At 52.9% G+C, this 13,932-nt stretch overlaps 1 protein-coding gene across 1 annotated transcript; it reads right to left on the bottom strand.

Annotated features, from left to right (window-relative positions):
- Positions 1–520: 520 nt before the first annotated feature.
- Positions 521–9,764, bottom strand: Tex33 (testis expressed 33). Its single transcript, XM_013024807.1, has 4 exons — positions 9,489–9,764; positions 7,395–7,539; positions 802–912; positions 521–618 (listed from the first exon to the last, which is right to left on the bottom strand). Exons 1-4 carry the CDS (start codon positions 9,762–9,764, stop codon positions 521–523), a joined length of 630 nt encoding a protein of 209 aa, XP_012880261.1.
- Positions 9,765–13,932: the final 4,168 nt, after the last annotated feature.

The raw sequence follows: 13,932 nt of genomic DNA, 5'->3' as shown, positions 1-13,932 counted from the left end.
TGGGCCTGAATGTAGGCAGGGACAGCATGCACGGACGCACCACACATTCCTGACATCTCATTGGTCCACTCCTGAGCCTATCACTTTGAGATGGATCAAACCCACCCCTAGAGCACAAGGAAGGTTGTGACCAACTTAGCTTAAGTCCATGGGCCTATGGAGTCGTCACATAGAAATAATTGGGTTTGCTCAGGGAGCAGGCAGAGCATGATTCTACGGCATTCCAGTGTAGGACCCATCCACCCAGAGGCAAAAGGAGACCCCAGGATCTGGGCTGGAGACAGATTGGCACACAACTCTTGCATCCTTCCAGGGTATCATGGAGAAAGGTGTGGGGCAGGGAGATGGAGGGGGAAGTCAATCTCTCAGTATTCCCATCTTCCTCCACGGATGCCCTCCACACCACACAGCCAGTGCCCCTCTTATGAAGAGACACACCGAGGAGAGAAACAGGGCTCCGATGTGTGCCCTTCTTTATTATCATCAATTTCTCTGGGCAGAGGGCACTTCTGCCTCATATCTAGAACTTTGAATTCTTGGATTTGCGCCTTTCTTCATATTTCTCATCCAGCGCTTTCTGCAAGGTAATGTTCAAAGTATTTTTCTGGTGCCATCGTCCTGCAGAAAAGCAGAGAAGAAGCCAGCAAGGGTCATCTAGCAGCCCTGGGATAGCCCGGTCCTGGCAGTGACCTAGTCTCTTCAAGTCCACCCCCGGAGCTCTTTCCCTGGACCTTAGCGCCAGCCCAACCCCCCACCCATGGAGGAGAGGCCCACCTCGCCTTCACCCCAGCCCCCACCTACCCAGTTCGTCTGTCTTCCTGCCGTGCCAGTGTTCCATGTCTCTCACTGATTTCTTGACGGCCTCCAGTGTGTAGGAAGCCTTCATGAGGCTCTTTGTCTCCAGGGGGGCCCCTGAGGGATACCATGAAGAAGCCCCCACACACACAAGTCAATAGAGGGAGGCCACTCCGTGCTGTATACTGGGCATCAGTTTCAGAGTACGGCCGGTCTGGGTTCAAAGCACAGCTCCACTGTTTACAGCTAGTACAGCCCTGGACAAGCCCTTAATCTCTCTGAACTTCCATTTCTTTATCAGTACAAAAGGGTAAAGTTTTCTTGTAAAGCTGGGGACATTAAAGTATTGGGATGTCTGTCCTGAGGTAACAGATACCAGTATTTTCAGAAAATGTATCCCAGTACACAAAATGAGAGCACACACAAGGAAGTAAGCTCCCATGATCAAAAGTCAGCAGAAACATCAGGTCATATGCAGAGGCCGGAGCCATGACATGGTGGCAAAGTGCTTATCTAGAATGCACTAAAGCCCTGGGTTCGATTCCTAGCACTGAAAGTAAAATCCCCCCCTTTTTTTTTGAGAGGATTGTGGGTAGAGTGAAGGACTGAATCCAGCACTTTGTATGTGCTGGACAAGTGCTCTACTATTCAGCCATACTCCACCCATCCTGTAATTCCTTGTCTAGATGCATCCCAGAAAATCAAGAACACCAAAGACAACAGAAATCCTAGCAGCAACTGTAGAGGAAAATGGAGTTTACTTACAGAGAATAATGATTTGCTTACCCATCAATAACGGGAGAAAAATGAATTTGTATTGAAGTGTTAATGGAAAGTACTCATGGATCTAGAATTGTTCATAATGTGACTGTCTTCCAAGAACAAAACCCATAGAACTATTCTGATAAACAGGACCTAAAGTTGTCTGATGTCACAGCCTCACTGAAATGACTTCTAAACAGCATCCTCCAAGAAGAAAAAGAAATGATCTCAGAGGAGCTGAGGCAGGAGAAGGAATGGAAGACAGAATCTAAACACATAGCATCAATATCTAATTTATGGGGTAAAATAATAAAGATAATGTCACTCCTCTCCCGCCCCTCTCGCCTGCTTCCCCCAGCCCCCCAGTCCCTCTGCTGCTGGATTGAACCCAGGCCTTGTATATGCCGGGCACACCAGTCAGTTGAGAGGGAGAGATTCAGAGAGGAAAGATGTGTTTGGGTCCAAGGCTTCAGAGGTTTCAGTGCATCATGTCTGGAGGAGGCAAAGGCAGAGCAGCTCACCTTATGGCAGCCAGGAAGCAGAAAGAGTGAGCCAGAAATAGACAGAGACTGAGACAGACACGGCCGTGCTAGCTGGCTCTCCCCTTTCCCCTTTTCTTCCATTTGAGTCACTCCTTCAGCTTGCCAACCAGAGCGTCACATGAATGGGACACTTCTCAAACATCCTAAGAAGCAGGTAGCAGTATGATCCTCTCGTTCTTGTTGAAGGCATTGGAGCACAGAGAGGTTAACTCACTTATTGTAAAGTCACACAGCTGGTAAGTAAAAGGTCAAGATTCAAACCCAAGCCCCAAGTCTCCAAGCTCCACAGCATAAACTACTTTGCTTTATCTAGAACATTCTGTAAAATGGAATATATTCTGTGAAATAGAATTCTATAAAATGAGGAAGGGCAGAGGAAAGGCAAAGACTTTTGCTGTCTTTAGGATGCTCTAGAGGTTCTCATGCCTTGATAAAATTTAGGATTTGTTAACCTTTGTCAAAGGCCTATTCAAAGAACAGGAAGTATAGAAAAGGATTTTTTCCCAAAAAAAAGAAATTAAAAAAAAAGAAAAATCTATGTAAATCAAGAGGGGCGGGGAAGAACAGCATGACAAATACAAATATAAAACATAAAATCAGGTCATGGCAGTAGACCTAAATATATCAGTAATTAGCACAAATATAAGTGTGTTGTGTCCATTGCTTAAACAACAGATTTCCTGACTGTGGAAAATACTTTCTAGATAAATATTATTTAAAGCTTGCTTTTTACAAAGGACACAAAAAGAGGCTAAACATGGAAGGAATAGAAAAAAAAGATACATCAACCAAACACTAACCCAAAGCAGTCTGGTCTGGCTATATTTATAGCAGACAAAATAGACTGAAAGGCAAAGACACTAAAGAAAATAATTTTTTAAAAAGGATTGTAAGGTCATGCAGTACTTCTGAGCTTGCCACATTGAAATAATCTCAAAATAGATCAAAGAAAAAAATCAAGAGAACTCTAAGAAGAAATAGACAAATCTGCTATTCTCGGGAAAGATAAAAACTGCCTTCTCTAGCTGGGCACCAGAGGCTCATGGCTCTATTGACAGCTACTCAAGAGGCTGAGATCTGAGGATCGCGGTTCAAAGCCAGCCAGGGCAGGAAAGTCCCTGAGACTCTTATCTAATTAACCACTAAAAAGCCAGAAGTAGAGGTGTGGCTCAAGTGGTAGAACACCAACTCTGCAGCACAAAAGCTCAGGGATGGCACCCAGGCCCTGAGCTCAAGCCCCAGGATTGGTGCACGTGTACACACACACATATTCAGGTATCTCATAGTAACAAAGCAAAGGACATTAATAAAGAATAATGTAACTCACACCCAAATTCTATTTCACACACACAGAATCTACCCTCCCAAGTGACTGCTCCCAAGCGGGTGAGGTTGCTTGTTTGAGCTGGATGCTGGCAGGGCTCCGGTTTCCAGGGACTGAAAGCATTCCATGCTCTGTTTCCTAAGGGCGAGGTTGCCCACTTTCTGGAGCACAGCAAGGATAAAGGAGCTAGAAATCCATTGTATAGTATTACATTTTTTAAGTAAGAACCTATTTTAATGTAACAGAAGAAAGCTGGGAGAAAGAGAGAAACGAGAGAGAAGCACTTCCTGCCCCCCACACGAGTCCAGAACTCCTCCCTGCTCGTATTTAAAAGCGGGGTTTGGAGCTTGGCACTTATGTCTCAAACACTTATGTAACAACGTTGAAGTAGACGCTTGGATGAAAGCCCTCGGTCAGGACGGCGATCGAGTATCACAGCCAGCTGAGATGCAAACTCCCCTAACAGGAACTTGCAAGCAGGCATCCAAAACCTGCCCACAGCCCAGCTCTGCCAGGCTATCCAACGGTCAGATTTAGCCGGGCACCGATGGCTCACTCCTGTAACTCCTAGCTACTCAGGAGGCTGAGATCTGAGGAACAAAGTTCAAAGCCAGCCTGGGGAAGGAAAGTCTGTGAGACTCTCCTCTCCAAGGAACCATCAGAAACCTGGAAGTGGCGCTGGGGCTCAAAGTGGTAGAATGCTCGCCTTGAGTGAAAAGCTCAGGAAAACAGGACCCAGACCCTGAGGTCAAGCCCCACAAGCAGCCTGCAGACAAAGGCACAAATCCCAAGGAGGTTGTTTGTTTGTTTTAAAGAAAAATTGACAGGGCTGGGAAGGTGGCTCAGTGGTAGAGTGCTTGCCTTGCATGCATGAGGCCCTGAGTTCGACTCCTCAGCACCACATAAGCAAAAAGAAAAAAGCCAGAAGTGGCGCTGTGGCTCAAGTGGTAGAGCGCTAGCCTTGAGCTGAAGAGCTGAGGGACAGCGCCCAGGCCCAGAGTTCAGGCCCCATGACTGGACCAAAAAAAAAAGAAAAATTGACAAGGAAAAATTGAAAAGGAAAAATTGACAGGAAAGTGAAGCAATCCAAGCCGCCGTGGGGGGTGGAGGGTTTGGGGTGCCACCACCGGGCCCCAGAACAGATGGCTTGTGTACTTTGGTAAACACAAGTGCAATGCTAGAGCCGTGGGCAGGAGGCAGAGCCTGGAACCTGATCTGTGCCCGCGGGGGAACTGGAGGGGGCTGGGGGCGGGGGTGGGGCAGGAGGTGGTGACAAGTTGTCCATACCCCGGCAGTTAAGATAAAGCCCCACACCACACACAAAACAGACGTCCACTCTAGGTGGACTCAAGGCTTCAGGGTGAAAAGCAAAACCAGGAACTTGAGAAGACCAGGTGAGACTTTATCCCATGGCCCATCTCTGTCTCAGTAAACAGTCAGAATCATTCCCTGGTGTTCGGGTCAAAGACCATGAAATCAGCTTTCATTCCACACTCACAGCAAATCCACGCAGAAGTGCATTCTGCTGTTTTCTACCTTGCACAACCCCCCTGATGCTTTCTCCTGCTACCTCCAGCTGTGTCAGCCTCAGCCGTGCAGGCTCCATCTCCCATTAGCCTGTGTGCCTCGCCCAGACCAAGGACGAGAGGGTAGATCTGCAGCAGCTGCTGGCTCCCCTCCCCTCCCCTTGCCACTCTTGGGAGGTCGTAGCAGCTCTAAGAGCTGGGCCTGGTGATAAGCTCTAAGTCCCTGGGGTGGGGCCCAACAGAGATTGTGGGCAGAAGAAAACAGGTCTGAAGTCTCCAACATGGAGAGCCCAACTAAACCCTTCTTCTTTCTAAGTTGATTATGTCTCGAGTATTGGTTACAGTAACAGAAGGCTGACTAACACAGCAGGCTGCCAGCATCTAGATGCCATCTCCTGGTTGTTTGTGGTCGTCTCTTGGTCTCTGTGTCACCCCAGCAATCTTAAGTCACACAAGCTCCCTTCTGTTCTGCTTCAAAGCCCTGCCTTTTTTTTTTTTTTTTGGTCGTCATGGGGACTGAACTCTGAGCCTGGGCGCTGTCCCTCAGCTCTTCAGCTCAAGGCAAGCACTCTACCACTTGAGCCACAGCGCCACTTCTGGTTTTCTGGTGGTTCATTGGAGATAAGAGTCTCATGGACTTTTCTGCCCGGGCTGGCTTTGAACCACAGTTCTCAGATCTCAGCCTCCGGAGTAGCTAGGATTATAGCCCTGAGCCACTGGCACTGGCCAGGCTTGACTTTCTATGAAGCGCAAAGACAGCCCAGGCCAGCGACCCCTCCTACTTCCTCTTTGATTTCTTCTCGCCCACCACAGTCAGTCTTTCATGCCTTAACCTGGAAGAACGCTGCGCAGTGGGGCTGGGCAGGGGGGCAGGGACGGGCACCGTGGGCAGCCGGACGCAGCCCGCAGTCACACTGCTTGCCAGTTTCTGGAGCACGCACACTGCCCCACGGCCAACTCATAGAAAGCATCTAGATGCCACCCAGTTCAGGGACATTCAACAATCAGGCGCGAGAGCACAGCCGTAGCACAGTCCCACCGCTCAGGCTGAATAAAATGGAGTTTCCTGTAAATCTCATGTGTCTGCATAAGATCCTAGGAAGACCTCTCGAGGTCACCAGCAGTGGAAGAGGGCAAAGCGGGCTCCCCCGGCCCAGAACCGAGGACAATCGGAGCTGTGTCCTCTCCCCTCCCCCCGGCCCCAGCACCGTTTCTGCCCCAAGCTCAAAGAAGAAACCCAGAGAGGCTTCCACAGAGTGTCTGGTTCCCCAGGCTACAGGGCCCACAGCCAGGGAGCACTGGAGACGGCCTGGGTTGAGAAGAGGGGAGCAAGCACCAAGCCAGCTCTGCAGTAAGGGTAGAGCTGGGGGGGAGGGGAGGAAGGAGGGGAGCCCCACATGCCACCTGGGGACCCTCACTCCAGAGCAGTCTAGAAGCCCCTAGGGCACAATGTCCCTGCACGGGAGGGGACAGCGTGGCACTGTGGAGCCAGAAGCTGTGGGTGGCTCTGCCCCCCTCCCACACAGGCCTCCGACCGCTGAGGGGCCTTGAGCACGACACACAAATCCATCCACAAGCTGGAGCTCCTGGCGTGCTCTCAGCCACACAGGGCCCCTGCCTGGGGTGGCGCAGGCTCCACCCTCTCAACCCTTTACCCAGGGGGTGCCCACCACCAGGATCCAGGGAAGAAGAAGCACGGACCCTCAGATACACACACAAAGAGGAGCTTCAGCCAGCCACTCATGCCTCTAATCCTAGCTACTCAGGAGGCTGCGATCGGAGGACGGTGATTTGAAGCCAGCCCCAGCAGGAAAGTCCATGAGACTCTTATCTCTAATAAACCACCCAAAAGCCAGACGTGGAGGTGTGGCTCAAGTGGTAGAACACCCAACTTGAGGAAAATAACTCAGGCCCTGAGTTCAAGCCCCAGTACCAACCCAAGAAGAAGAGGAGGAGGAGGAGGAGAAAGAGGAAGACCTGAAAGCCACCACTCTCCCTGTGTCCCAGGCAAGCACCTTCGGGTCCCCACAGAGCCCTGGCGGTGGTGGAAGGCACAATGCTGTCCTCATCGCCCCTGGCCCTGGCGGTGGTGGAGGTTCGGGGAGATGATGGAGCCTTGTCTATGGTTGCACTTAGCTAGTGAGGAGTTGTGCTGACCTTTGAACCCAATGTATTAGCATATCCTACATTGATCAAAAGTGCCCAAGCTGGGATTGCCTGGCCTCTGCTGTGGGTAGGCGGGGCTGGGGCTTCTGCTGGGGGAGGGGGCAGGCTCGCCTGGGAGCCCACGCCCCATGGGGCACGTGCACACACAGGGCCCAGCGTGGAAGATGCCCTTGGGATGCGTGTGTCTATGGACTGCGCCCCACGCCCCACAGGCCTCCCGGCCCAATGCCCTGGAGACCGTGGGCATTCGCCAGCCCCAGCCTTGCCCTTTGTCCTGACCTTGAAACAAATTTGACCGCATGTTGTAGCCCAGATCATAATATTCCGCCACGGTGGGGGAGATCTGCAGAGGACTCTGCGTCCTGCTGGACTGCGAGCTGCCCTTCTTCTGGGCCTCCATCACTTTATCAATGGCCCTCTGAGCCTGATGAGGAGGCAGAGAGGAGAGAAGAGGGTGAGGGCTCGCTCTCACCTTCCCACCCCATCCTCAGCCACAGCCCCACGGCTGGGCGGGGCAGGGGGGGGCTGGAGGGCTTGAAGGCCCTGCCTCCCCCTCCGCTTCCTCCTCCCCCATGGCCTCCCCCTGGGGGCAGCATCAGGGGGCTCTCCAGAGGGTGACACCAGGCCTACCATTTATAAACTAGGAAACAGGGCCATGAGCGGTCAGATATGCTCAGCCCACACAGCTGGGGAGCCCAGAGCCCTGGCTGGCCCTCAGCAAGGGAGCTATAAGAAGTCCTTAGCTGTCAGGGAGTCCAACCCCTTCCTTATACCAAGGGCGAAACTGAGACCCATGAGGCTAAGCCTGGGTAGGCCTACCAGGCAGGAAAGGCCTCAGGCCAGCCAGAGCCTGCCAACGGGCAGACAAGGGAGCTCTGCCACTTCAGGGGCTCCTTCAGTTAGGCCAACTTCATCCTTGGCCCAGTGCATTTCAGGGTGAGTGAGCCTCTTGGTTGGTTTTGAGTTCAAATCCTGCCATAAAACAGCTGCTGACTTTGCCGAGGCTCTGCCCTACTCTTCTGAGCCTGAGTTTTTCCTACTTGCCAAATGTGGATGGAGGACAGAACTGGGGGGCAGGGGGGTGGCAGAGGACAGAACTAGGGGAGGGGCAGAGGACAGAACTTGAGTGTTACGTGAAGTAATTTTCAGCTCTGACACTAATGGGCTCTGAGGCCCCGGAGATTTATATCACACAGCTGGGCAGGAACACCAGATGTCTGGAGTCTCAAAGCCAAGAGGACTTGGAGAGGTCGTGGCCGGCAGGAAACGCCAACAGGGACGAGTCACTCCACGTGGGACTAAACATTCAAGATTGTGACCTTCCAGGTTGGCTGGTGGGAAGGGTCATTGCACCCCAGGAGGACAGGTGGAGGGGAAGCTGGGGAGGGGAAGAGGGGAATCCACAGTCTCTGGCTGCAGGGATCTTCCTGCTCTGTGACCCAGACCAGGTTGGATCACCTCTCTGGGCCTACTACACTGTGTGGTTGCTTAGATGGTGCTGTTGAAACCGTGTCTCAGAGTGCCAGAGCAGGAAAGATGCGCAGCCTTTCATCAGAAATGCTTCCATTGATTGGGAATGGCTGCTGAGCAGGGTATATCAGGTGGGAAAGAATGCAGGATCGATTAGTCATGTCTGCCCTGGATGCAGGCTGAGACTCCTAGGTATTTATCAGCCTAATGTAATCTGACTTCTGCACCTTCCAACTGGAGAGACTGAAGCCCAGAGAGGAAAGTCACTTACTCAAGGTCACCTAGCATTCAGGAGCAGGATCAGGATTCAAACCTAGGTCTACTGATTCCCACCAAATATAATCCATCCACTGGATGCTATCCCCTTCAGGAGACTTGTTAAAGTGAAAACATCCAATTTAAACACAAAGCTTTTGATAGCAATGCCTTTAAGGGACAGGTTTCCAGAATCTGGCTTGGTCTGGCTCCTTATCCCACATAGCTGGGTGAATTTGGCTAACCTGGTTCACCTCTCTGAGCTTTGGGCTCCTTTCTCTGGATAAAAAAAAAAAAAAAAGGATAGTACTACTACCTTGTTCATAGGGTTATTGGAAGGATGAAATGCATTGTTACACATGACCAGGTTTAGGGGTTTTGTTTTGGGGGGACAGTACTAGGCTGGTGCTCTACCACTTGAGCCACATCTTGAGCCCTGCTTTTTGCTGATCATTTTGCAGATGGAGTTTTGCAAACTTTTCTACGGGGGCTGGCTTTGAACCTTGATCTTCGCGATCTCAGCCTGAGTGAGTAGGGTTCCAGGTATACACCCCGGCTGCCAGGACCATGCAGCATGGGCCCAGCCACTTCAGGGCTGGCAGGGTTTCTTCTGCGCCCTCCCCCTGCCCGGCGCTTCCTGGGTGTTACCTGTTCCTCCGTCACTAGCTGGTCCACCACTTGGCTGCCAAACTTGTGGCGAATGTTGTCAGGAATAACGCTGGCTTTCTGGTTGGGGTTCTCGTCAGGCTGAGCCTTGAAGCCCTCCTTCTTCAGGGCTCCAGACTCTCGGTCCATCCCCAGAGAGTCCTGGCTGGCTGGGGTTGGAGGCGGAGGCCGGATCTCCTCCGGGTAGCCCTGCCCCAGGGGACTGTTGTGGGCACTGTGGGGGAGCGGGGCCTGGTACTTGAACTTGGAAGTATCCATGTTGCTGAGGGCAGTCTCCCAGGCGACCCCCTCCTGCTGGTCCTCCTTGCTGTCCAGGTGGTGAAGCCTGGTCAAATTGGTTGTACCTAAACTGGGCCAAGAAAGACAGAGAGAGAAAAAGAGAGACACACACATACACACAGGTAAACACAGAAAAGGCAGGGCAGGAAGGGGACAGGGCCGTGAATGGGGAAGGGAGATGGGCAGCACACAGGCCAGAGGCCACAAGACAGACATCATGGAAGCCAGACACACAGCCGGGGAAGGAAACAGTGACAGGAAAACAGTGGCATCAGTGGCCAGGCGTGACCCAAGGATTGGGTTGGCGCACACTGCTTTTGACCATGGAGATGGTGTGGCTACAAGTGAGGTAGTCTGGTCCCTTTGTGTCCCTGGCTGTCTACTCTTCACCCTGGACACCGCCCCCCTGCCCCAGCAAGCCAGTACAGGCTCGGGTAGCCATGGGGGTTGGCTGGTCGCAGACCCAAAGCAGCAATCACTTCTGAGCGTTGGCTTTGTCCTCTGTCCACCTGTCACCAACCAGCTGTCACATCTCCACCCCCACTCCTACCAGCTTCCCATCAAAGCCCCCACCCCACAGTGTGCACGGACCTCCAGAGACCATCGTGTTCCTCTGCCCAGGCTGGCATGCCAGGGAGAGACAGGCTCTCCTCTCTCTAAGTCAGACTCCAACCCTTGCTTATTGGTGCAGCCCACCAAAAAATAAAACATCTCCTTTCCTCTCCCCCATGAGAAGATCATCTCCAAAGGGGGTCCACCTGTGAGCCATCCAGAGCCCCCCCACCACCACCCTGGGAACCCCAGCCCATCCAAAGAGGTACAGGCTTCCTCTGTGAATGTGTGGGTGAGCAATGTCAGAGCCCAAACAACATGGCACCCAAGGGTCTCTAGGACACCTATTTGCTTTGCATGAGGACTCCGCTGATGCCAGGCTGCACCTCCTGACCACTCTTATGACAAGTAGGTCTTTGTGCCTCTGACAGTAAACAGTTGGAAAGAGACAGCCCACCTGCTTCCGGCACCTCCCGCGTGGCAAGCATTTCACTTCTTACCATAGAAGTCGAAAGACAGATCGGCCTCCCAGCCTGGCCCATCCTCAGCCCCAGCTCATGGCTGCGAGCTCCCCTCCGAAACTCTACAAGGGTCTCCTCTTTCCTTCAGTCTGTGTGTGTGTGTGTGTGTGTGTGTGTCTGTCTGTCTGTCTGTCTGTCTGTCTGTGTGTCTGTGTGTATGGGGGGGGGGGGTGTACTGGGGCTTGAACTCAGACACTGGTCCTTGTCCCTTAGCTTTTTTACTTTTTGGTTTGTTTTTTTATTTTTCACTCAAAGCTAGTGCTCTACCACTTGAGCCATAGCTCTACTTCTGGCTTTTTGCTGGTTCCTTGGAGATAAAAAGTCCCAACAGACTTTCCTGCCCAGTCCTGGCTTCAAACCTTGATCCTCAGACGGATCTCAGTCTCTTGAGTAGCTGGGATTACAGGCAGGAGCACCCAGCTCCTCCAGTCCTCTGAAAAGACACACAGTTTTGTTCCTCAGCTTCTCGGTGCTGTCCTGTGACTGGCTGAGCCTCAGGGACCTGCCGAGACACAGCTGCCCCTGAGCGCTGCGGGACCCCGCCGGGTCGCCGGGCCTGCTCTGGACATTCAGGCTCCTCCAGGAAGCTTTTCAGCAAAGGCTGCCATGGGCCTCAGGCTTCACAGATTTTGGGGTCTCAAAAAATCTCCTAGCCCCCCACTCTGCTGGCACCAGTTGGTGCCTTGGGGGCTTGACCATCTTGATCTACCCCCCGACTCTGAGCACAGAGAAAGCTGAGGTCTCCTCACTTTCCTCTGCTATTTCACTGTCCCCCCCACCCCCATTTTATCCTCAGCCCTTCATTACCTGCATGCGGCTGGAAGGAGAACCTGTTTCCTGAAGCCAGATGGCCTTCCCTCCCGCCTGCTGGCTCCAGTCCTGGCCAGCAGGCAGCCAAGCACCAGGGGGGCCCTGGGGACGGCTCAGGCCACCAGGACAGGGCCTGGGGGGGGGGACTTCCCGAGGCGGGGCACTGCCTGGTCAGCCACAGCTAGTGGAGATGAGCTCCACCTTGGATCCCAAAGCCCCAAGGGTCAAACCACTGATTCCTAGCCTGCCACCCTGGCTGTCTCTTCTTCTGGGTGGTGACAGTGTAATTCTAATCGTGACAATGTAACTCTAATCGTCCACTTGCCCTCTGCCTGCCCCTTGGGGTTTGCTGGGGTGTCTTGTGTCCTCTGGCTCAGAGACTGAGACCCTCACTGATAATGTGGATGTCAGGTACTCAGTGACAGCAATGAACCAACCGGGCCCAGTCCTCTGGGAGCTGAATGTCTGTGAAGGAATGTGGATGGATGGATGGATGGATGGATGGATGGATGGATGGATGGATGGATGGATCAGTCCAGGATTTCAGAATCTCATGGCACATCTCTTTTTCCTCCCATCACTCAGCTGTGACACATGGGCAGAGTGAGAATCCTGTTCTCTACTAGGGTGAAGAACAAAGGATGCTGAGCAAGCGTTCTCAATTTGGCCACTTCTCTGAACAACCTCTCACTCCGTAACAATGCAGATTCCTGCTCCACTGCGCACTCCCCCCCGCCCCAGCATCTGTGTATAGAATGTTGGCAGAGAGGTGGAGGAAGGTCTGGAAGGCTCCCAAGTGGTGCCAACCATCGGAGGAAGCCTGTGGCAGGAGCGCCTCCAGCCTCACGGGACTGCCCTCTCCACGTCCCACCCGCCCGCCCCTGCAGACCCTTCCCTTCCCGGCCAGGCCCAGCCATGCTGGCAGTGGACCGCTCCCCCGTGCACAGAGCTCCACCAAGACTTCTCTCTCCTCTTCAGGGCTGGGGACAGAGCATGCCCAGTGCCCAGGACAAGCTCCCTCTCCTCCCAGGCCCTCCCTTGCTGTACCCACTCCAGCCCTGCAGTACTGCACCATAGTGTCCAGACACCAGACCTCTTGCTCCATTCTGCCCGGTGGGATGGGAAGGTTCATCCAGTCCCTTTCCCAGGCATTCTATATTCAGGCAGTGTGGCCCCCTAGATTATTAGGATGAATGAAGGTCTCGGGGGGGGGGGGGGGGGGGGGGGGGGGGGGGGGGGGGGGGCGGGGAGCGGGAGCCCAATGAGAGGGAGGGAGAGGAGGGGATGTGGCTGGCTGTTCCTCCGGAAGCCCGGTTGTCTGTCCATCCTACCTGCTTGGTGGCTCAGCTTCATGAACTCTGGCCCTGGGACAGGCAATTCCAAGCCCGGTCCTGGGGATACAGCCACACGCTGCAGGGTCTCAGGTGACAGTCTCTGTGAACAAGCAGAGACCTAAATAGGAATGACCACAGAGGTCCAGCTGCCCCTGACCGGCCTCCTCCACCATCGCCAGGCCCTGGCCTCTGCCTAGGTCCCCACAGGCTCTCCTCTCTCCAGAAAGCTGAGCCCTCAAAGGGTTGTCAAGCAGCCTTGGGCTCAGGCCCCCTCTTATTCCTCCATCCCCTCCTCCTCTTCTCCCCACCAACCCATTCCAGCACCGCCTTGGAGTCTAGAGCAAGCCTGGACTACGGAGGCCTGAGTGCCTTCCCTCCTCCCCACCCCACCGGTTCTTTCAGTTTCTGTAAACATGTGGGGTTTGTTTTCCTTGTTGTTATTCTTCAGGTATTGAGCACTGTCCCTCAGCTTTTTATTTTTCATTTGTTTTGTCTTTTCTTTTTTAGTACTTGGGATCGAACCCAGGGCACGGGACTTGCTAGCCAAGAGCTTTGCCACTGAGCTACAGCCCAGCCTGTCCCTTAGCTTTTTCACTTAAGGCTAGTAGTGTTCCACTACTTCAGCCACAGCTCCATTTCTGTTTTTTTGCTAATTGGAACTAAGAGTCTTACAGACTTTCCTGCCCAGGTGGCTTTGAACCACAATCCTCAGTCTCCTGAGTAGTTAGAATTACAGGCATGACAAAAATGCAAGGAGATACGACAAACAGGACTGGAGAAACAAAGGACTTCCACTCATTTCGTCATATCATTGCTAAATGACTCCAGGTTCTTGACCACATATATGGTATATATATGAGCACATCTGCGGGAACCTAGGAGGAGGACACAGAATCAGAGGGAAATGGAAAACATAAACCAGAGGGGCCC

This window comes from Dipodomys ordii, unplaced genomic scaffold (genome assembly GCF_000151885.1).
Source record: "Dipodomys ordii isolate 6190 unplaced genomic scaffold, Dord_2.0 Scaffold79, whole genome shotgun sequence".
Taxonomy (NCBI): Eukaryota; Metazoa; Chordata; class Mammalia; order Rodentia; family Heteromyidae; genus Dipodomys; species Dipodomys ordii.
The sequence above is the reverse complement of the archived record's forward strand: the minus strand, read 5'-3'. Positions and strand labels throughout refer to the sequence as shown.

Excerpts from the sequence above, each read along its gene's own strand:
- Tex33 (XM_013024807.1), bottom strand. The coding sequence starts at position 9,764 with ATGGATACTTCCAAGTTCAAGTACCAGGCCCCGCTCCCCCACAGTGCC. Across the intron at positions 913-7,394 it reads GCGGTCAAATTTGTTTCAAG|GGGCCCCCCTGGAGACAAAG; the intron begins GTCAGGACAAAG and ends GGTATCCCTCAG. Across the intron at positions 619-801 it reads CAGGAAGACAGACGAACTGG|GACGATGGCACCAGAAAAAT; the intron begins GTAGGTGGGGGC and ends GCTTTTCTGCAG.